This window comes from Pleurodeles waltl, chromosome 8, assembly GCF_031143425.1.
Source record: "Pleurodeles waltl isolate 20211129_DDA chromosome 8, aPleWal1.hap1.20221129, whole genome shotgun sequence".
Classification (NCBI taxonomy): domain Eukaryota; kingdom Metazoa; phylum Chordata; class Amphibia; order Caudata; family Salamandridae; genus Pleurodeles; species Pleurodeles waltl.
This window is the reverse complement of record NC_090447.1, coordinates 402,064,459-402,089,430: the sequence shown is the minus strand read 5'-3', so window position 1 is coordinate 402,089,430 and position 24,972 is coordinate 402,064,459. Positions and strand designations below refer to the sequence as shown.

Genomic DNA, 24,972 nt, shown 5'->3' with positions numbered 1-24,972 from the left:
CTTTTGAATTCCCAAGTATATGAGGTTGCTGTAGAACAAGAACCTATTGTAGGTGGTATGCAAGAGTGATATTGTTCATGCTGCAGCTTGACCCCTCTATGAATCCACCCATACATTATACATTCTGCCATATATATATATCAGTTATAACATTCCAGTGTGTCATCATCCTGGATTGTAGTGCATGGTGATGCTGTGTTCTGTATATTGTGTGAAGCTGTACGGACTGCTTGTCTGTAATCTTCACACCTATTGTCTGCTTGGGAGTGACTCTCCTCACTCAACTCTCTCCTGTAGTCTGAGTATATGAACCTTTTAAAAGATTTTACTGAATGTTGCCCTGGGCCAGTATTGTTCGTGTTACCTTGTTACTAGCCTTCCACACTTTGATTGCTTTTTATGTATACTATCTTCACAATCTTTTATTTTTGATGCTCTAATTCTGTTCTGTAATCCTGTCTTTGTTTACTTATAGGTATGTTCACCTACGATGAAGTAACAAAACTATTTTGGTTTAACCCATCATCTTTTGAAACAGAGGGTCAGTTTACTCTGATTGGCATAGTGCTGGGTCTAGCTATTTACAATAACTGTATACTGGATGTACATTTTCCTATGGTTGTATACAGGAAACTTATGGGCAAAAAAGGAACTTTCCGTGATCTAGCAGATTCCCACCCAGTAAGTTAATTATTTTGAACATTCTATTTATATTGTATTATTCGTTTTCTTAGTATCAATAAGTAAACGATATTGCATGCCACAATAGACTCTTACTAAAATTACAGTTGTGCCTGGTTGTAGGCTTCATTTAGTTTTTGTTTTGGCAATTTGGCACTTAATTACGTGCATTTGTTTCCTGTGGTCTTGGGGCCGTCCCACCCATCCCCCCCCCCCCCCCAACCACTCGTAGTTGTACATTTTATAGCATGAACCACATTATGAAAACTTTGGGTAATATGAAGTAACCAATTATTGTATGTTTAGTTCCTGATCCGTCACTGAATACATTTTTAGACCTTCCCTCTCTTTTCGTCAGGTTCTCATCTATGTTTGCCTTCTTCTCTGAATATGTATGCGTTTGCTCAACAGTTAGTTTTACATTCTTTTGTGTGAAGTGGAAATCATGTACCCCAGATGACCCATTCTTAAAAACTGTTCCTCTGGCTCAGTCTTCTTTCTTTTCAATGCCTACACATTGATGACTTGTTGATTAAGATGTTTTAATAAATGATCATGTAGTCATTCAAATTTCTGCATTCTGATGAATACTTCTAACCACATATTTCTCAGATATAGAATATATAAATGCCTGACTGGATCCAGAGTTTTTTTTTTTTTGGTTTCAGAAATGCTTCCTGCGTGCCGGTAGATGGTGCTATATGGCGGTAGTGTGATACATACCACCCGGAAAGTGATGAAGCAGAGGCACTTATAAGTGCCACTCCTGTTTGCTGGCATCCATTCGTTTCCTTCTGTCAGGTCTGGAGCATTGCTTCCAAATTTGTTGGTTTTCCCAACAACTCTTAAATTAGTCAGGCAGTGTGCCAGAGAAGATATCTTTATAGGATTCATGCGCACATAATTTAAGCCATTGAACGTCTACACTAAGCAGTTGATGTATGCCTCTGGTTCTTTGGCTCTCATCACGACTCGAAGTTCTGCAATAAATGAGCCCGAAGGCAGTCCAGGAGGTGAAACTGTGTTGCCAAGCATAAAAAGAGGTTATATTAAAAAGAGAGGACTTGTGTTTGCTCCAAGTTGTGGAGCCGGTTGCCTTCCCGCTCTAAGGCTTTTGTCGAAAATGTGCTATAAACCCCTGGGCAGGCCCAGCACCCTAACCTAGCCGTGTGCGGGAGGGGTTGTCTGGCCATGGGGGCCTGGGCACAGGGCCTGCAGCCCACCCCCCTGCTGTGCATGAGCGAAAGTCATGCTGAGCAAGGGAGTTGGCTAAGTATGATGGAAAAAATGCAGAAATTCCCTGACAAACAAAACAGTGGTTTAAGTGATAATATGGTTGGGTAGTTAAATCTTAATTTATGTTTAAAAACACCTGATAACTTCACTGGAAAAAACAAAGGTTTGGGTGACGTATAGTTAGGTGTTGAAATAACACAGAAAAATGTTTAAAAATCAAACTTCAACTTAAATTCATACGTTATGGTTTACTGAGCTAACTAGAGCTTGCACCCAACCATGCACTGTTTATGAACTCACATATTACATCTCTGATGAAATGTTACATGACATCATCATTGGTGACATGACTGATATAAAATTACATCACTGGGTACTTAATCAAATGAGTGTGACAGTTTGCTGTATGCTTTTTAACTGGAAGCTATTTGGCAAGTGTAGAAAGCTGGCTGTGTATATAATATATAAAAATGAGGTATAGTGTGCACAGAGTCCAGGGGTTCCCCAGAGGCTTAGCAAAGGTTAAAGAAGATAATACTAATTCTCTGTTTTGTGGTAGTGTGGTCGAGCAGGTAGACTTATCAGAGGATAGTGCAAAGCATTTGTTGTATACACAGTCAATAAATAAAAGCACACACTAAATGACTAACTCCAGGCCAATGGTTTTTATATAGCAAAAATATATTTTTTAAATTTATTTCTAGAACCACAAGATTAAAGTTGCAGGTAAGTACATGAGTAACTAAGTACCCAATAAATGTATCAATACCACTTTGTTCAGAATTCACAAGTTATTCAGTGTTCAAACAAATGGCAATAATCTGTTTAAAGGGTGACATTGCAATTTTCAGAAAGCGTTCCGGGGGGGAAGAAAAGTTAGCAGTTTCGAGGTAAGTACAAGACTTAAATTTCCAGTCTCCGGGGGTTAGGAAGTCCACTGTTTGGGTTTCAAGTTAACCCCAAACACCCACCACCAGCAACACGGGGTCAGCTGGGTGCAGAGGTCAAAGATGAGGCAAATTTAACATGGGCTCCTATGAAGACTGGGGGCATTCGGAATCCGGCCTGCCTGCAGGTAAGTACCCATGTCTTCGGAGGGCAGACCTGGGAGCTTTAGAGGAGCACCAGGCAGGGGGGGCACAGGTCAGCAATAAACACACACCCTCAGTGGCACAGGGACAGCAGTGTGCAAACACAGCGTCGGGGGTCCCAGTGCTTTCCTATAGGCGGGCCCCAGGGGTAGGTGCTGCAGGCTGAATCCTGGGGGTTGGAAGCAGAAAACCAAGGGCTGGACATGGAGGAGGACCTCTTGCTAGACGTTGATGCACCAGAGTTTGGATTCCGCTAGGCTAGAGGGATTCTGGGTGCAGAGTACCTTTTGGTAACGGGTAGCTTCACCCGGCTCGTCTCAGTCAGGGGGGGGTCCTCAGGATTCAGGCTGCAGGCATAGTCGTGTTGGACAGGAGGGGTCAACCCAGGGTGGGTACTTGTTCAGAATCGCCTGGAGACCATCTCTAGTCTGTTGGGCCACCTGGACTCGGGCCGTGTGTGTCGGGTGCAGAGTGGGCAGGGCTTGTGGATCCTGGGCAGTTCTGGAGTCCTTAGATGGAGTTTCTTCTTGGACAGGGCCCTGACCACAGGAGATTTTGGTCCTCTGTGATGCAAGCAGTCCTCTGGGGACTTTCCTGAGGCTGCTGTTCCTGCACAATGCACTGCTTTCTTATTGAAGGGCTTTTGAAACTGGAGACAGGCCTGTAGGGTTGGGGCCAAGTCGGTTTGTGTCTTCAGTTATCCCTGATGGGGATTCGGCTTAGCAGTCCTTCTTTCTTCTTGTGAGGGCGCAGAAATCTGATGAGCTGGGTTAAGGGGAGCCCTTAAATTCTGGATGTAGGGGCGTTACAGGGTTCAGAGGGAAATAGCCAGTGGCTACTGTCCCTGAGGGTGGAAGGGACACAGACCTAACCCTATTGGTCCCTGCCCTCCAAACTAAGATGGAGGATTTTGCACGGAGAGGGTCATCTGAGCTGTGGACATCTTAGGGGTGGTCCCAGCTGAGGTGGTCGTACGTCCCTGCTTTCCCTTATTTTCCCACCGGACTTGCTGCCAAAAATGGGGCTTTGTCTTGTGGGCAGTCATCTCCAGGAGCTGGAGTGTCCTGTGGCACTGTAACAGGAAGCCTGAGCCTTTGAGGCTCACCACCATTTGTTACAATTCTTGTAGGGGGAAGGTGTGAAGCACCTCCACCCAGGACAGGCTGAGTTTTTGGCCACCCTCTTACCTCAAGTGGAAAGAAACTTGTCTGAAAGTGGCAGACTGGCACAGACTGGTCAGTTCTGTTCTAGCAGTTTGGCTAACATACAGGGGACATCGCAAGATGCCCTCTGGGTGCATTTCTCCATAAAGCCAACAATGGTATCATTGTGGGTTTATTGCGCTGAGAAGCTTGATACCAAACTTCCCAGTATTCAGTGAAACCATTATGGAGGTGTGGAGTTCGTAATGACAAACTCCCAGACCATATACTCAGTGTGGCCACACTGCACTTACAATGTCTAAGAATGGGCTTCGACACTAGGGGCATATTGCACATGCAGCTATGTCCTCACCTGTGGTATAGTGCACCCTGCCTTACGGCTGTAAGGCCTGTAGAGGGGTGACTTACCTATGCCACAGGCAGTGGTTTGTGGGCATGGCACCCTGGGAGGGTAGCCATGTCGACTTTTTTTTCTCCCCACCAGCACACACAAGCTGCAGTGCCAGTGTGCATGTGCTTGATTAGGGGTCCCCCAGGGTGGCATAATACATGCTGCAGCCCTTGGGGACCTTCCCTGGCCACAGGTACCTTTTACAAGGGACTAAACTGTGTGCCAGGGGTGTGCATTCAGAAACATAATGGCTCTGAAGTCAGCAACTTAATAAACCTTGATTACCATTCATTACTTATGTTAATGAGCTGTTGCTGTTAAACACCTCATTAGATAAAGAATTTCAAGTTAACTTCGCATCTATACATTATCCGGTGTTAAGGCATTCGCAACAAGGCCCTAAGGACAGTGCTCTGTACTATGTGAAAGTACTCTTCACATTTTCCTGAAATGCGCAGAATGACATAAACTATTGAATTAATACCTACGTTCATGCTGCAGCTTGACCCGTCTATGAATCCACCCATACATTATACATTCTGCCATAGTGTATAATGGCTCAGAATTTTCACTGAACCTATATAAATAAATATCTGAATTCATAAATCTCCAGCTTATATAGAAATTGTCATAAGCACTACATGACAAATGTTTAACATCAGTATGCACGCAGACATCCGCAGGTGAATAATGTATCATAAGGAGGAACTTCGTGTTTTTTTTCCACTCTTTCTGACAATTAGCCTTTAGGCCATAACTATTAAAGTACGTATGCCACTCACATTACTTGCACTCAGACTTCACCTTGTTTAAATTAAGCTTTGCTTGCGCTTCTCTGATAGCTAAAGTGTGCACCATATACTTTTACGATATAGATTTAGACTTGTCGCCAGTACTATATTGTTTCTATTACGTACATATACAATAGACATGTACATGTAGTCAATCTATGCTGTATGTGATTGTGGGCCCTTTGCTAACTTTTTTTTTATGATCTAGCCTTTTATAGAGTAATTTGAGGAGCACTATGTTGATGATGTCATCAGTGATGTCATTTGAGATGCCATCAGTGATATTGATGTCATTTAACATGGCACGTGCCATGTAATACATGATCATAAACTGTGCATGACGAGGGTGAGAGTTATCGTGAGTGCTGTAAACTGTATCTGGTGAATTTCTGTGGATTTTTTTAAACATTAGTTTTTGTGTTACTACTTTACCTAACTGTAAAGTCACTAATGTATATATGTTTGATGGCATGTGGAGCTCCAGATACACATGCTGTGCACTGTTCCTGCCATCTAGTGTTGGGCTCGGAGTGTTACAAGTTGTTTTTCTTTGAAGAAGTCTTTTCGAGTCGCAGGACGAGTGACTCCTCCCTTTCGGCTCCATTGCGCATGGGCAACGACTCCATCTTAGATTGTTTTCTTTCCGCCATCGGGTTCGGATGTGTTCCTCTCCGCTCCGTTATTCGAATCGGAAAAAGACTCAAATTCACCGAAAAGCGTCGGTATTGTTTTCGAACGGGAAACACCTTGCATCGACACCGGTGAAACACAGCTTCGGTGGCCTGGTCGGCCTGACCACAGAACACGTCGAAGGCTAATGGACCGGACCCCTTTCCATTTCTGCCCACAGTGCCATGCCAAGTATCCCTACACAGACCAACATAGGGTCTAGAATCAGTGTTTGTCACCGGAGCACAGAGGAGATACTTGTGAGGCCTGCAAGTCCTTTCGATCGAAGAAGACCTTGAGGGATCGGAAGGCGAGGCGGATGCAAATGGCGTTGAAAAGTTCCGAGCACCTCAACGTCAAAGAACAGGCGATGGCTATCTCCATTCAAGGTTCGGACTCTGACGACTCCGATGCATACCGACCACCTACTGCAGGCCATCACGTGAGTACGCCTGCCCCCACCCAAGCCCGGTCGAGATTCAGGCACTGAGCGATCTCGGCACCGAGAGTTCGACTCACCCAAGGTGAGAAAAGTTACATCGGAACCGAAAAAGACTTTATCTGAAGCATCGGTTCCGAAAAAAGTGGCTTTGGAGCCGAAAAGAAGCTCTTACACGGAAGAGCAAGGACTTTCCTGCCAAATGCATAAAAACACAGATTTGAGCAGGAAATAAGTATGGGGGAACCAGACCATATGCAAAGGAGGTTGCATATCCAGAAAGAGACTGGAAAAATACAAACTCTTCCTCCAATCAAAACCAAACGAAAGCTGGCATTTCATGAGTCAGAAATGCAGCAGAAGGCGAAAGTGGCCAGAGATAAAACCCCACCACCAAGGTTTTCGCAACAACCTTCACCACTACATTCACCACAGCTGTCCCCGGTAACAACACCTCCAATGCAGTCACCTACGCATACAGGGATGACACCACAGGATGATCTGGATGCATGGGACTTATATGATGCTCCAGTATCAGAAAACAGGCCAGATTGTTACCCAACAAGGCCGTCACCTCCAGAGGACAGTACTGCATACATGCAGGTACTATCAAGGGCAGCTACGTTCCACAATGTAGCAATGCATTCAGAGCCAATAGAGGCTGATGTTCAATACCTTGGCATCCACCCACACTTCCTACCAGAGTCTGCCAATGCTCCCTGGCATGCTCAAGCACGCAAAACAGGTATTCCAAGAGCTAGTTTAAGGAAGGGCTATCACGCCTAGGGTGGAGAAAAAATACAAGCCTCCCCCAACGGACCCTGTGTTTATAACAGCAACTTACACCAGACTAGGTGGTTGTAGGAGCAGCAAGAAAGAGGGCAAACTCTCAATCGTCAGGAGACGCTCCACTGCCTGACAAAGAGAGTAGGAAGTTTGATGCAGCGGGCAAACGAGTGGCAGCACAGGCAGCCAATCAATGGCGGATCGCAAACTCACAAGCCCTTCTGGCCCGCTACGACATGGCACATTGGGACCAGATGCAACACATTATACAGCACTTGCCCAAAGAACACCAGAAACGTGCCCAACAGGTTGTGGAAGAAGGACAAGCAATATCCAACAACCAAATAAGGTCCGCATTAGATTCGGCAGACACAGCTGCACGAACAGTCAACGCTGCAGTAACCATTCGCAGGCATGGATGGTTACGAAGCTCGGGATTCAAGCCAGAAATCCAACAAGCTGTGTTAAACATGCCTTTTAACCAGGAACAATTGTTTGGGCCGCAAGTGGACACAGCAATTGAAAAATTAAAGGAGGATACTGACACGGCCAAAGCCATCGGCACGCTCTACTCTTCACAAAGCAGAGGCACATTTAGAAAGCCACAATTTAGAGGGGGTTTTCGAATGCAAACACCAGAGCCTTCCACCTCGCAAACCAGACCTACCTATCAGGGACAATACCAGAGAGGAGGGTTTTGTGGCTCATATAGAGGTGGACAATTCCCAAGAGGAAAGGGAAAATTCCAAACACCTAAGACAAGTCGAACCAAACAGTGACTTCAATGTCACAAACCCCCAACACTTAACACCAGTGGGGGGGGAGACTTACTGCATACTACCAAAACTGGACACACAACTACGGACGCATGGGTCCTAGCCATTATCTAACATGGTTATTGCATCAAATTCATAAATTTCCCGCCAGATGTGCCCCCAAGGGCACACAGCATGTCCAAACAACACTTAGACCTATTACAACTAGAGGTCCAAGCATTATTACAAAAACAAGCAATAGAGTTAGTACCCAACCATCAGAAAGGAACAGGTGTCTACTCACTATATTTCCTAATTCCAAAAAAGGACAAAATGTTAAGACCTATATTAGATCTCAGAACACTGAATCTCTCCATCAAGTCGGATCACTTCCACATGGTAACACTTCAAGATGTGGTTCCCTTACTAAAAAAAGAGGACTACATGTCAATGTTAGATCTCAAGGATGCCTACTTTCACATACCCATACATCCTTCTCACAGAAAATACTTGAGGTTTGTAATACACGGTGTGCACTATCAATTCAAAGTGTTACCGTTCGGGGTAACAGCAGCCCCAAGGGTATTCACAAAATGCCTTGCAGTAGTAGCCGCTCACATAAGGAGACAACACATGCACGTATTCCCATACTTAGACGAATGGCTAATAAAAACCAGCACTCAACAACAGTGTCTTCTTCACACGCAATACGTTATAGAAACTCTACACAAACTAGGATTTTCTATAAATTACGAGAAATCACATCTGCAGCCATCCCAAATACAACAATACTTTTTTTTATTTTTTTTATTGATTTTACCATATCAAACATATAAAAATAAAACAACAGTCCCTGCAGAGCATCATATTCTAAAGAGCAATAGCTCCCCACTGCGATATTAACATATATTCCGTACAGGAGAAATCAGACAGGTACGCCTTGATTATTACAGTTCAGTTTGTTCTGCTAAATTTCCCATCTATTAATTGAAGACATGATCTGTACGGAATTACCACGGGGCAGTTTTCTGCCAGAGATGTAGTAGATATAACATGCAGTTGAATAAGGGACATCAACAGATATAAACAAAAAGGAGCAGGTGGGGAGTACAATCAGTCCACAACAGCCATTCACCTTTTCTGACGTAGATGCCAGCGTACAGAGGGGTCAGTGTTTTGTCCGGGCTTCTTTGGTTATATCACTCACTCGACTTGGGCCACTAAGAAGTTATTCAGCGGGGCCCAAATATCTTTGGGTCTAGTCCCTTCAGGCATCAGGCTCCAGAAGACTATAAGCTGATCATGACAGAAAGCAGCATCTCTTAGCCATTCAGAACGGCGCAGCACTCTCGTCCCGCCCCAGCACATGGCCACTCTGCGCTTGGCTAACAGCAATAATATGCCCACTAAACGTCTGTGTGTTGCCCTGATGTCCTCCACACACCCAAGCAGCGCGATTCTAGGAGTGGCTGGAATTTCTATTTCGACCATTTCAGAGATTGCATTGAAAACTGCCACCCAGAAAGTGTAAACATCTGCACATTCCCACGCCAAGTGTAAAAAAACTAGCCTCCAGCGCCCGGCAGCGCGCATCTTCACGCAGCCCCAAGGAGTACATCCGCACTGGGGTATAATATAGTCTGTGCAAAAATTTAAAATGCAGCAATCTGAGCCTGTAATTTGGCGTCAGCGCTCTCATATGCGCACAGCAGGCGCGCCACAGAGCCTCCGAGATGGGTTCTCCCAGATCCGCCTCCCACGGTAGTCTAGACGGCTCTCTGAGATTATTCCTCTGTTCCTGCATGCAGTTATATAATTTGGTGACCAGCCTATTAGGCGACCGTGCACAGCAGAGAATCTCCAGCGTGCGGAACTCCACCGGGGCCTCATCCGAACTCCATAAGCGGTTCCGCAAGAAAGAGCGAACTCGGATCACATACATACGCTGAAGCGCCGTGCACTCGCGACCGGCCAGTATCTCAGATACATCAAGCAAGCGATCATCCATCATCCAATCTCTCAGCTCGGTTAGGCCAGCCTCTCGGAGAAATCCACGTACTCCACCATCACGGTACAGCTGCTCGTCAGCTATCGCCATTACCGGTAGGGAAGGAGCGAACGGGGCCAAAACCCCGGATGGCCGCATCAGCATACCCCACGCCCGCATCGTACATGCCACTGTGTCAATCCCCCGCACCCGGGACGGAACACGTCCACCGAATGCTCTCACCAGGTCGTCCGGCCACACAGAGTCGCTCTCAGGCGCCAGGTGCGGCAGATAACGAATAGGATTCAGCCAGTAATACGCAAAGTGCGCTTGAGCACATAGATAGTACAGCTCCATATCCGGCGCATCGAGCCCCCCTAGTTCGAATGGCAGCGTCAGCCTCTCCCATGAAATACGGGCGCGTCGGTCCGTCCACTCCAGACAGATCAGTGCTGAGCGCATACGCCTCAGATAACTTCTCGGAAGCGGGATAGGGAGATTCACAAATAAGTACAAAAATTTCAGAAGGACTACCATCTTTGCAATAGCAATACGTCCTATCAATGACAGCGGGAGGGTACGCCAGATCTCCACCTTCCCCTCCAGCCACGTCAAGGCGGCGCCATAGTTAGCCAGCCACAGCTCCTCCACATCACAGCACAGCTGTATACCCAAGTACCTCACCGGCCCATCCGCCCACATCAGAGGATATCGGGAGTCATATCGCGGCACCCTGGGGGTCAAAGGCAGCACCACTGACTTAGACCAATTAATATTAATACCTGAAAAGGTACCAAAACGCACGATCTCTTCAAGTAGTATATCCAGATTCTGGTCGGGATTCCGTATGTATAATGCAATATCATCTGCATACAGAGATATCAAAATTGGTCGCTGCCGGAATTGCAATCCTCTGTCGTTATAATTCTGTCGGAGCCGGGCCCCCAGGGGCTCCATTGCTGCAGCAAAAAGAAGAAGAGACAACGGGCAACCCTGGCGCGTGCCGCGCGCAACCGGGAATGGAGCAGATACATTCCCATTGAGACGCTATCTAGCCGTGGGCAATGTATACAGCAATTTAATCCAGCGGAGGAAGCGCGCACTAATTCCCACTCGACCCAACAGGGCAAACATATAGTCCCATGTTAAGGAGTCAAACGCTTTAGCTGTGTCCAGAAAAACAGCTGCCGCATTGTCATCCTCCTCTAGTGTTCCCGCCACCGCGAAGAAAGTGCGCAAGTTGTGGCCCGTAGACCTTCCCGGGACAAAACCCGACTGATTCGGGAACACCAAACTAGGGAGAAGAGGCTGTAGCCTCGCCGCAATCATCTTCGCTAGGATTTTGTTGTCAATATTTATCATGGAAAGTGGGTGATACGAGTCGCACCGAGTCGGATCCTTTCCAGGCTTCAGGATTGTCACTATCAGTGCCTCCCGGAGCGAGGTCGGGAGCGACCCAGTCTCCAGGGCTTCTGCATAGACCTCCAATAGTCAAGAGGCTAATATATCCACATACTCTTTATAGAACGCAGAGGTTAGGCCATCCAGTCCAGGAGACTTCTCTCCAGGTAGGCCGCGAATGGCCGCAGTCACCTCCTCCACTGAAAATGGTTCATCTAAGTATTTCATGTGCACCTCACCAAACCATATTAACGCAATATCCTCAAAGGGCATCTGTGTGTCAGTCACACCAGTTTCCGTCGGAGCCGCATAGAGCCCAGCGTAGAATTCAGTAAACACCTGCATAATTCCTCCCGATCCCGATACACTCTCACCCCCTCCATCCACGACCTCGGAGACCTAGTCATTGGCCCAAGGTTTACGAAGTAAAGCTGCCAATGTACGTCCAGCCCTTTCGCCCTCCCCGTACTGACGTGCGCGAGCCTCCCTCCTGAGGAAGCAAATTTCCCTGAGAGAAACCTCCTCATACAGCGATATCGCTTGGCGAATCTCTGCAACAACTTCATTAGACCAGTTAGATTCTAGTCGTCTTTCCAGCTCAGCAAGCCGTGACTAAATTTCAGCCATCTCTCGTCTCAGGGTTTTAACTATACCGTGTTGTTTCGAGATACAAACCCCTCTGATAACAACTTTAAATGCCTCCCAAAGGGTTCCTGGGGACTCCACTGATCCCTGATTCTCTGCAAAGTACATTTTAATCACCTCCCGCAGTTCCTCACGGGAGGCCGGATCGCGAAGCGCCCCCCTAGGCAGCCGCCACGTAATAGATCTACCAAGTTCAGTCGGTATCTCCAATTCCAGACACACCGGCGAGTGATCTGACAGCGTACGAGGAAGATGTTCAACCGCTCTAGTCCAGACCAACCTATCCCTGGAGCCCAACCAGCGGTCAATTCGAGACCAGCTACCATGCACATAATTCAGACATGTACCCTCTCTCGCCACTCTATGCCGCTGCCGCCACAAGTCAACCAGTGCACCATCACGCATCACGGCCTCCAAGGCCTTAGCCGCCGCAATATGTTGCATCCTGGCCTTACTCTCCCTATCCAACTTGGCATCCAGTACGACGTTAAAATCTCCCCCCCAATGTATCGCACCCGGCCCCAACGACTCCACCAGGCGCCGCAACTCCAGGAAAAAACCTGGATCATCAACATTCGGCCCATACACAGCGACTAGGCGACACGCCTTGTCCAGTAACACACCACTCATCAGTACGTATCTGCCATTTTGGATCCACCAGTACTTTTTTTGTTCGCCACTGCAGACCCTTGCGAACAAGGACTGCAACTCCGCGGGAGTAACCGGAGTATGTTGAGCAATGCATCTCACCTACCCACCCAGATTTTAGTCTGTGTGTTGTGGACTTCACTAGGTGTGTCTCCTGCAGCATACATACATCAATTGCATGTCTCTTAACCTATGCAGCCACAAGTCGAGCTTTCCTACTGTCGTTAAGCCCCCGCACATTCCAAGTCAAACATCTGTTCCCAGATACTTCCTCACCTCTCCGCCCCATCCACAGTCAGCCAGTATTGCACGCAAAGGCCAATCCCCACCTGCCATAAAGTTCGCAAGGAAACAAATAGAACATTCATACATAAATGAAGGAACAGTACCCCACTATTATGTGAGAAACCCCCCACCCCCTGCCCACTCAGGCCCCCCAATCGGACCCAACCAATTACCCACCCAACTTGACCCCAAAACCCACTTCGAAAGCAAGAACAGTGAATAACAGGACTCATCCCAGGGGCTATGACCGGCCTAGTATCTCTCCACCCAGGTGGCATCGGGAGAGAGGGCCCATGGGCCAGTCGCCAGTCACTAAGCCAAACGGGACCAGGTAAGGAGCAGCCGGCACGCCCCCGCGATTCCAACAATGGGTGTCAGGTCGATCGGAGCATGTTAGTCATTGTCACTTAAGGCAGCGCCGTCATTGCCGCGGCGCTCTGCAGGTTCCCGCTCCCTCTGCAGTTGTCGAGCAAACTTGGTCGCTTGTTTTAAGTCCGTGAAGTAGTGCATCTTACCCTCATGGCGCACCCTCAGCCTGGCAGGGTATAACAGGGCAAAGCTCACTCCCGCTTGAGATAGCAGACGCGTAACCGGCAGAACGTCACGTCTCTGGGACTGCACACTGAGTGTATAGTCTGGAAAGAAATTTATTTCGGAGTTCTTATAGAGCAACGGACGTCTCTCCCTTGCTAGGCGGAGTACAGCGTCACGGTAATTTAATAGACGTGCAATAATTGGACGTGGGGGAGTCCCTGGAGGGGGTCGAGGTCCCAAAGATCTGTGAGCTCTCTCAACCACCAGCATCCGAGAGAGCTCACCGGCGAACAGCTCTGACAGCATCTGCTCAATAAAGTCTTTCATTCGCCCCATATCGGTCGCCTCCGGCAGTCCCACAATTCGAATATTATTGCGGCGTGATCTTGATTCCAAGTCCTCATTCTTGTTTCGTATGACCTCAAGGATTCGATCCATACGTGCGATCTCTATCTCAGATGTACGTGACTCCAAGTCCTCAAGCCTGGTGCCGTGATCGTCTACGCGCGCCCTAATGCGATCAAGTTGTTCGGTGACATGATCCAGTTTGGTGCCAATGCCCGCCAGGCTGGCCTTTAGTTCTAAAAACATGGACTTCACAGATGCCTCAGGGCTATCCCCTCCGTTCAGCTCCTCACAAGGCTGGGAGCTGGCAGCAGCGTTCTTTTTTTTTTTTTTTCCCCTTCGAAGGTAAGTTTGGCCTGACGTTGATCCGCCTTACCCATAGTTCCATCCTACTCCAACACCTCCGACCAGGTCCAGGTGAGTAAAGCCAAGCGAAGGAAGATCCGGACCTCAGAGACCTCTCAAGTTAGTGTGGAGCTCACCGTGGGCTCCCGCTCCAGCAGCGAGAATCGTCAAGCAACGGGATCCCAGAGCATCAGCCTGTCCTCACAGGCCCAATCAGCCCTCACTGTCCATTCGGGTAGTCGCCACTCGTACACCCTCCTCGGGCCCCCGCGGTCACAGCCTTCACTGCTCTCCGCCAGGCCTCACTTCACATCGCTGAATTGGCGGCCCGAGGGGCCCACCCGAATGTTCAGACAATTTTCCAGAACCAAGCAAGTGCAGTTACGAGCCCCGGGGGCCCCTTCGAGGTATTGCCTCAACGGCTAGTCTCCTTACGGGCCTCCTCCTTGCCCGTCTAAGCCGCCGGGCCCAGAGACAGCCTCGGGGCCCGTCGGAGCCTCCCCTGCACCAGGGTCACCAGGGCCAACCTCGTTGTGGGGCTGCCACGCGACCACGTCGCCCTGAATGGCTCTCTGGCGCGGTCCCACGCCCGATCTCCTACCTCCGGGAGCAGCCGCGGGCCTCAAGTCCGCCCGCCCGCTCTGCGCCCTGCGCAGCTCCACGCACGGTCACACTCCCCAGAAGCCGCTGAGGGCTTCCACTCTCGTTCGCCCGCACTGCGGTCTGTCTGCGTGAGCGCGGCCGTCAGCAGGCCCGCCCACGTCCTTTTACCCCTGCTCCGACCTCTCCGCTGCTCCTGAGTCGCCGAAGGCAGCCCAGGGGCTTCTCTGAACAGAGCGCGCCAGGCTCACTCCCGCCAGCCCCGTCGGATGTGGAAATAATCGGATAAACGGCACCGGGCCAGGCAGAGCCTCACTAAGTGGCGGCCATCTTGCCCGGCGGTCAGGCCACGCCCCCCCAAATACAACAATACTTGGGGGCAACACTCAACACACAAAAAGCGATTGCCACTCCAAGTCCACAAAGGGTCCAAGCGTTCCAAAATATAACATCAAACATACAGCCAAACCAACACTACCAAGTAAGGTTTGTAATGAAACTTCTAGGCATGATGTCTTCATACATAGCCATTGTCCCAAACGCGAGATTACACATGCAGTCCTTACAACAGTGGCTAGCAAAACAATGGACACAAGCACAAGGTCAACTCCAAGATCTAGTGTTGGTAGACCGCCAAGCACACTTCTCACTTCAATGGTGGAACCCTATAAATTTAAACCAAGGGCGGCCATTCCAGGACCCAGTGCCTCAACACATGATCACAACAGATACTTTCATGATAGGGTGGGGAGCACACCTCAACCAGCACAGCATACAGGGACAATGGGACAATCAACAAAAACAACTCCACATAAATCATTTAGAACTGTTGGCAGTGTTTCTAGCATTAAAAGCATTTCAACCACTAATAGCCCACAAACACATTCTTGTCAAAACCGACAACATGACAACAATGTATTATCTCAACAAACAAGGAGGGACACACTCGTCACAACTGTGTTTCCTAGCACAAAAGATTTGGCATTGGGCAATTCACAATCATATTCACCTGATAGCACAATACATACCAGGCATTCAGAACTAGTTGGCCGACAATCTCAGTCGAGATCACCAACAATCACACGAATGGGAAATTCATCCCCAGATCCTACAAGATTACTTCCTATGCTGTGGAACACCACAAATAGACCTATTCGCAACAAAAGAAAACGCAAAATGCCAAAACTTCGCGTCCAGGTACCCACACCCTCAGTCCAAGGGCAATGCACTATAGATAAGTTGGTCAGGGATATTTGCTTACGCTTTTCCCCCCTCTCCCTCTCATTCCTTATCTGGTAAACAAACTAAGCCAAAACAAACTCAAACTAATACTCATAGCACCAACTTGGGCTCGCCAACCTTGGTACAAAACACTGCTGGACTTATCAGTAGTACCTCACATCAAATTACCAAACAGGCCAGATCTGTTAATGCAACACAAACAACAGATCAGACACCCGAATCCAGCATCGCTCAATCTAGCAATCTGGCTCCTGAAGTCTTAGAATTTGGACACTTAGACCTTACACAAGAATGTATGGAGGTCATTAAACAAGCTAGAAAACCCACTACAAGACATTGTTACGCAAACCGATGGAAAAGATTTGTTTACTACTGCCACAGTAATCAAATTCAACCAATACATGCTTCCGCAAAGGACAATGTAGGCTACTTATTACACTTACAAAAGTCTAACTTAGCATTCTCTTCTATTAAAATACATCTCACAGCAATATCTGCCTATCTGCAGATTACACATTCAACATCGCTCTTTAGAATCCCGGTTATCAAAGCATTTATGGAGGGACTGAAATGAATCCTATCCCCAAGAACACCACCAGTACCTTCGTGGAACCTTAATATTGTATTAACACGACTCATGGGCCCACCATTCGAACCCATGCACTCCTGTGAAATGCAATACTTAACTTGGGATAGCTATTAGAAAGGCTACTTTCCATCACTTAGAAGAGTAAGTGAGATCCAAGCATTTACTATACAAGAACCCTTTATACAAATACATAAACATAAAGTGACCGCGGGACACGTAACAAGACTTTACCTTATCTACGATCGATGAATTGTTTTATATACCATTGAAGTACTCCTATGCATCTGACTACTGCCTTGAGAAAGCCCTGGCTCAACAGCCATCAGGGGGCGAAACACGTGTTGGCTGTTACTTCCAAGTATCCCGATTGGCTGTTACTTCCAAGTATCCCGATTGAACTATCTACGTGTTGAAAAAGAAAGTCTAAATATTCAGTTCTTCCTTAAAATAAACACAACTTTAGAACTTGACTAATTGACATTTTTGTGTGGGTCCTTTCACCATTTTTTAGCTCAGTATTTTTACTCAAGGAGGGATTGGGTCCAGACCCTCCGGTGATAAACTCCCACAGCTCTATCTACGGCATTCTATACAGGAAGCTCCTTGCTTTGGACCCTTGCATCACTTAAACAATAAACATAAAGTGGTTCTCCGTACAAATCCCAAATTTCTACCAAAGGTCATATCGCCATTCCACCTAAACCAAACAGGTGAACTCCCTGTCTTCTTTCCACAACCAGACTCAGTAGCCGAAAGAGCCTTACATACATTAGACATAAAAAGAGCACTAATGTATTACATTGACAGAACTAAACAATTTCGTAAAACAAAACAATTGTTCTTAGCCTTCCAAAAACCTCATGCAGGTAATCCTATATCCAAACAAGGCATTGCCAGATGGATAGTTAAATGTATTCAAACTTGCTATATTAAAGCAAAAAGACATCTACCTATTACACCAAGAGCGCATTCCACTAGGAAAAAAGGTGCCACAATGGCTTTTCTGGGAAATATACCTATGACAGAAATTTGTAAGGCAGCCACCTGGTCTACGCCTCATACGTTCACAAAGCATTACTGTGTAGATGTGTTAACAACACAACAAGCCTCAGTAGGACAGGCTGTATTGAGAACATTATTTCAGACAACTTCAACTCCTACAGGCTAAGCCACCGCTTTTTGGGGAGATTACGGCTTATTAGTCTATGCACAGCATGTGTATCTGCAGCTACACATGCCACCAAATGGAAAATGTCACTTACCCAGTGTACATCTGTTCGTGGCATGAGACGCTGCAGATTCAGATGCACCCTCCCACCTCCCCGGGATCCTGTAGCCGTTGTTAGTTGAATAAGAATGGTAAATTTGTAAATAAATATTATTTTAAGACACATTATGTACATACATACTGTAAGGAAATGCCTCCTTGGCATGGTTGCCCCCTGACTTTTTGCCTTTGCTGATGCTATGTTTACAATTGAAAGTGTGCTGAGGCCTGCTAACCAGGCCCCAGCACCAGTGTTCTTTCCCTAACCTGTACTTTTGTATCCACAATTGGCAGACCCTGGCAGCCAGATAAGTCCCTTGTAACTGGTACTTCTAGTACCAAGGGCCCTGATGCCAAGGAAGGTCTCTAAGGGCTGCAGCATGTCTTATGCCACCCTGGAGACCTCTCACTCAGCACAGACACACTGCTTGCCAGCTTGTGTGTGCTAGTGAGGACAAAACGAGTAAGTCGACATGGCACTCCCCTCAGGGTGCCATGCCAGCCTCTCACTGCCTATGCAGTATAGGTAAGACACCCCTCTAGCAGGCCTTACAGCCCTAAGGCAGGGTGCACTATACCATAGGTGAGGGTACCATTGCATGAGCATGGTACCCCTACAGTGTCTAAACAAAACCTTAGACATTGTAAGTGCAGGGTAGCCATAAGAGTATATGGTCTGGGAGTCTGTCAAACACGAACTCCACAGCACCATAATGGCTACACTGAAAACTGGGAAGTTTGGTATCAAACTTCTCAGCACAATAAATGCACACTGATGCCAGTGTACATTTTATTGTAAAATACACCACAGAGGGCACCTTAGAGGTGCCCCCTGAAACTTAACCGACTGTCTGTGTAGGCTGACTAGTTCCAGCAGCCTGCCACACCAGAGACATGTTGCTGGCCCCATGGGGAGAGTGCCTTTGTCACTCTGAGGCCAGTAACAAAGCCTGCACTGGGTGGAGATGCTAACACCTCCCCCAGGCAGGAGCTGTGACACCTGGCGGTGAGCCTCAAAGGCTCACCCCTTTGTCACAGCCCAGCAGGGCACTCCAGCTTAGTGGAGTTGCCCGCCCCCTCCGGCCACGGCCCCCACTTTTGGCGGCAAGGCTGGAGGGAACAAAGAAAGCAACAAGGAGGAGTCACTGGCCAGTCAGGACAGCCCCTAAGGTGTCCTGAGCTGAAGTGACTCTAACTTTTAGAAATCCTCCATCTTGCAGATGGAGGATTCCCCCAATAGGGTTAGGATTGTGACCCCCTCCCCTTGGGAGGAGGCACAAAGAGGGTGTACCCACCCTCAGGGCTAGTAGCCATTGGCTACTAACCCCCCAGACCTAAACACGCCCTTAAATTTAGTATTTAAGGGCTACCCTGAACCCTAGAAAATTAGATTCCTGCAACTACAAGAAGAAGGACTGCCTAGCTGAAAACCCCTGCAGAGGAAGACCAGAAGACGACAACTGCCTTGGCTCCAGAAACTCACCGGCCTGTCTCCTGCCTTCCAAAGATCCTGCTCCAGCGACGCCTTCCAAAGGGACCAGCGACCTCGACATCCTCTGAGGACTGCCCCTGCTTCGAAAAGACAAGAAACTCCCGAGGACAGCGGACCTGCTCCAAGAAAGGCTGCAACTTTGTTTCCAGCAGCCTTGAAAGAACCCTGCAAGCTCCCCGCAAGAAGCGTGAGACTTGCAACACTGCACCCGGCGACCCCGACTCGGCTGGTGGCGATCCAACACCTCAGGAGGGACCCCAGGACTACTCTAAGACTGTGAGTACAAAAACCTGTCCCGCCTGAGCCCCCACAGCGCCGCCTGCAGAGGTAATCCCGAGGCTTCCCCTGACCCGCGACTCTTTGAATCCTAAGTCCCGACACCTGGGAGAGACCCTGCACCCGCAGCCCCCAGGACCTGAAGGACCGGACTTTCACTGGAGGAGTGACCCCCAGGAGTCCCTCTCCCTTGATCAAGTGGAGGTTTCCCCGAGGAACCCCCCCCTTGCCTGCCTGCAGCGCTGAAGAGATCCCTAGATCTCCCATTGACTTCCATTACAAACCCGACGCTTGTTTCTACACTGCACCCGGCCGCCCCCGCGCTGCTGAGGGTGAAATTTCTGTGTGGGCTTGTGTCCCCCCCGGTGCCCTACAAAACCCCCCTGGTCTGCCCTCCGAAGACGCGGGTACTTACCTGCAAGCAGACCGGAACCGGGGCACCCCCTTCTCTCCATTCTAGCCTATGTGTTTTGGGCACCACTTTGAACTCTGCACCTGACCGGCCCTGAGCTGCTGGTGTGGTGACTTTGGGGTTGCTCTGAACCCCCAACGGTGGGCTACCTTGGACCAAGAACTAAGCCCTGTAAGTGTCTTACTTACCTGGTTAACCTAACAAATACTTACCTCCCCTAGGAACTGTGAAAATTGCACTAAGTGTCCACTTTTAAAACAGCTATTTGTGAATAACTTGAAAAGTATACATGCAATTTTGATGATTTGAAGTTCCTAAAGTACTTACCTGCAATACCTTTCGAATGAGATATTACATGTAGAATTTGAACCTGTGGTTCTTAAACTAAGAAAATATATTTTTCTATACAAAAACCTATTGGCTGGATTTGTCTCTGAGTGTGTGTACCTCATTTATTGTCTATGTGTATGTACAACAAATGCTTAACACTACTCCTTGGATAAGCCTACTGCTCGACCACACTACCACAAAATAGAGCATTAGTATTATCTATTTTTACCACTATTTTACCTCTAAGGGGAACCCTTGGACTCTGTGCATGCTATTCCTTACTTTGAAATAGCACATACAGAGCCAACTTCCTACATTGGTGGATCAGCGGTGGGGTACAAGACTTTGCATTTGCTGGACTACTCAGCCAATACCTGATCACACGACAAATTCCAAAATTGTCATTAGAAATTCATTTTTGCAATTTGAAATTTTTCTAAATTCTTAAAAGTCCTGCTAGGGCCTTGTGTGTTAAGTCCCTGTTTAGCATTGTCTTTTAGAGTTTAAAAAGTTTGTTAAAAGTTTGAAATTAGATTCTAGAAACAGTTTTAGATTCTTTAAAAAGTCTTCCAACTTTTAGCAAAATAATGTCTGATACAGAGATGAATGTGGTGGAACTCGACACCACACCTTACCTCCATCTTAAGATGAGGGAGCTAAGGTCTCTCTGTAATATCAAAAAAATAACCATTGGCTCCAGACCTACCAAAATTCAGCTCCAGGAGCTGTTGGCAGAGTTTGAAAAAGCCAACCCCTCTGATGATGACATCACAGAGGAAGAAATTAGTGACTTGGAGGCCAATGTCCCTCCTCCAGTCCTAAATAGGGAGAACAGGACCCCTCAAGTCCTGTCTCCAACTGTGTTAGTCAGAAATAGTGAGTCCCTCACAGGAGGGTCCCACATTTCTGAAATCACTGAGGATGCTCTCAGTGAAGATGACCTCCTGTTAGCCAGGATGGCCAAAAGATTGGCTTTAGAGAGACAGCTCCTAGCCATAGAAAGGGAAAGACAAGAGATGGGCCTAGGACCCATCAATGGTGGCAGCAATATAAATAGGGTCAGAGATTCTCCTGACATGTTAAAAATCCCCAAAGGGATTGTGACAAAATATGAAGATGGTGATGACATCACCAAATGGTTCACAGCTTTTGAGAGGGCTTGTGTAACCAGAAAAGTGAACAGATCTCACTGGGGTGCTCTCCTTTGGGAAATGTTCACTGGAAAGTGTAGGGATAGACTCCTCACACTCTCTGGAAAAGATGCAGAATCTTATGACCTCATGAAGGGTACCCTGATTGAGGGCTTTGGATTCTCCACTGAGGAGTACAGGATTAGGTTCAGGGGGGCTCAAAAATCCTCGAGCCAGACCTGGGTTGACTTTGTTGACTACTCAGTGAAAACACTAGATGGTTGGATTCAAGGCAGTGGTGTAAGTAATTATGATGGGCTGTACAATTTATTTGTGAAAGAACACCTATTGAGTAATTGTTTCAATGATAAACTGCATCAGCATCTGGTAGACCTAGGACCAATTTCTCCCCAAGAATTGGGAAAGAAGGCGGACCATTGGGTCAAGGCAAGGGTGTCCAAGACTTCAACAGGGGGTGACCAAAAGAAAGGGGTCACAAAGACTCCCCAGGGGAAGGGTGATGAGACAACCAAAACTAAAAATAGTAAAGAGTCTTCTACAGGCCCCCAAAAACCTGCTCAGGAGGGTGGGCCCAGAGCCTCTTCACAAAACAATGGGTACAAGGGTAAAAACTTTGATCCCAAAAAGGCCTGGTGTCATAGCTGTAAACAGCATGGACACCAAACTGGAGACAAGGCCTGTCCCAAGAAAGGTTCCACTCCAAACTCCCATCCAGGTAACACTGGTATGGCTAGTCTCCAAGTGGGATCAACAGTGTGCCCAGAGCAAATCAGGGTCCACACTGAAGCTACTCTAGTTTCTGAGGGAGGGGTGGATTTAGCCACACTAGCTGTCTGGCCGCCTAACATGCAAAAATACAGACAGCAACTCTTAATTAATGGGACTAGAATAGAGGGCCTGAGGGATACAGGTGCCAGTGTCCCCATGGTGACAGAGAAACTGGTTTCCCCTGGCCAATACCTGACTGGAAAAACTTACACAGTCACCAACGCTGACAATCAGAGAAAAGTACATCCCATGGCAATGGTTACTTTAGAATGGGGAGGGGTCAATGGCCTGAAACAGGTGGTGGTCTCCTCAAATATCCCAGTGGACTGTCTGCTTGGAAATGACCTGGAGTCCTCAGCATGGGCTGAGGTAGAACTAAAAACCCATGCAGCAATGCTGGGTATCCCTGAACTGGTGTGTGTGAAAACAAGAGCACAGTGCAAGGCACAGGGTGAACAAGTAGAGCTGGAGTCTGGAAGAATGGCCCAGCCTACCAAGAGAACAGGAAAGTCAGTTGGGAAACCAACTGCAACACAGCAAAAGAAAGGGAACCTCTCTTCTCAGGAAGAAGTTCTGCCCTCTGAGGGAACTGAGCCTTTGGAGCTTGAACCTTACCAGGTTGAGCTCTTAGGCCCAGGGGGACCCTCAAGGGAGGAGCTGTGTAAGGGACAAGAAACCTGTCCCTCTCTTGAAGGCCTTAGGCAGCAAGCTGCTGAAGAGTCCAAAGGCAAGAAAAATGGAACACATAGGGTCTATTGGGAAGATGGACTCCTGTACACTGAGGCCAGAGACCCCAAACCTGGTGCCACTAGGAGAGTGGTAGTGCCTCAGCTGTTCAGGAAGTTCATCCTAACATTGGCCCATGACATTCCCCTTGCTGGACATTTGGGACAAACCAAGACGTGGGAGAGGTTAGTCAACCACTTCTACTGGCCCAATATGTCCAACATGGTTAAGGAGTTTTGCCTCTCCTGCCCCACCTGTCAAGCCAGTGGTAAGACAGGTGGGCATCCAAAGGCCCCCCTCATTCCACTTCCAGTGGTGGGGGTTCCCTTTGAAAGAGTGGGTGTGGACATAGTTGGTCCACTAGAACCTCCCACAGCCTCAGGAAATATGTATATCCTGGTAGTAGTGGATCATGCTACCAGGTATCCTGAAGCTATTCCCCTTAGGTCGACTACTGCCCCTGCAGTAGCCAAGGCCCTCATTGGTATCTTTACCAGAGTGGGTTTCCCTAAGGAGGTGGTGTCTGACAGAGGTACCAACTTCATGTCAGCATACCTAAAGCACATGTGGAATGAGTGTGGAGTGACTTATAAATTCACTACACCATACCATCCACAAACTAATGGCTTGGTTGAGAGATTCAACAAGACATTAAAAGGCATGATCATGGGGCTCCCAGAAAAACTCAAAAGGAGATAGGATGTCCTCTTGCCATGTCTGCTTTTCGCTTACAGAGAGGTGCCACAGAAGGGAGTAGGATTCTCACCCTTTGAACTTCTGTTTGGTCATCCTGTAAGGGGACCACTTGCCCTTGTTAAAGAAGGCTGGGAGAGACCTCTCCATGAGCCTAAACAGGACATAGTGGACTATGTACTTGGCCTTCGCTCTAGAATGGCAGAGTACATGGAAAAGGCAACCAAAAACCTTGAGGCCAGCCAACAGCTCCAGAAGTTTTGGTATGACCAAAAGGCTGCACTGGTTGAGTTCCAACCAGGGCAGAAAGTCTGGGTTCTGGAGCCTGTGGCTCCCAGGGCACTCCAGGACAAATGGAGTGGCCCTTACCCAGTGCTAGAAAGGAAGAGTCAGGTCACCTACCTGGTGGACCTGGGCACAAGCAGGAGCCCCAAGAGGGTGATCCATGTGAACCGCCTTAAGCTCTTCCATGACAGGGCTGATGTGAATCTGTTGATGGTAACAGATGAGGATCAGGAGGCAGAGAGTGAACCTCTCCCTGATCTTCTGTCATCAGACCCAAAAGATGGCACAGTAGATGGAGTGATCTACTCAGACACCCTCTCTGGCCAACAGCAAGCTGATTGTAGGAGAGTCCTACAACAGTTTCCTGAACTCTTCTCCTTAACCCCTGGTCAGACACACCTGTGTACCCATGATGTGGACACAGGAGACAGCATGCCTGTCAAAAACAAAATCTTTAGACAGTCTGACCATGTTAAGGAAAGCATCCAGGTGGAAGTCAACAAGATGCTGGAATTGGGAGTAATTGAGCGCTCTGACAGCCCCTGGGCTAGCCCAGTGGTCTTAGTCCCCAAACCTCACACCAAAGATGGAAAGAAAGAGATGAGGTTTTGTGTGGACTACAGAGGGCTCAATTCTGTCACCAAGAAAGATGCTCATCCAATTCCAAGAGCTGATGAGCTCATAGACAAATTAGGTGCTGCCAAATTCTTAAGTACCTTTGACTTGACAGCAGGGTACTGGCAAATAAAAATGGCACCTGGAGCAAAAGAGAAAACAGCATTCTCCACACCTGATGGGCATTATCAGTTTACTGTTATGCCCTTTGGTTTAAAGAATGCCCCTGCCACCTTCCAAAGGTTGGTGAATCAAGTCCTTGCTGGCTTGGAGTCCTTTAGCACAGCTTATCTTGATGATATTGCTGTCTTTAGCTCCACCTGGCAGGATCACC

At 47.8% G+C, this 24,972-nt stretch overlaps 1 protein-coding gene across 2 annotated transcripts in view; it reads left to right on the top strand.

The window, feature by feature from the left end:
- Positions 1-24,972, top strand: part of UBE3A (ubiquitin protein ligase E3A) — a 250,200-nt gene that overhangs the window by 92,222 nt on the left and 133,006 nt on the right. For both annotated transcript variants that reach the window (XM_069204274.1, XM_069204273.1), the window contains one exon: positions 476-681. In XM_069204274.1, coding sequence (XP_069060375.1) covers positions 476-681 — 206 coding nt within the window. The remainder of the gene's footprint in view (positions 1-475; positions 682-24,972) is intronic.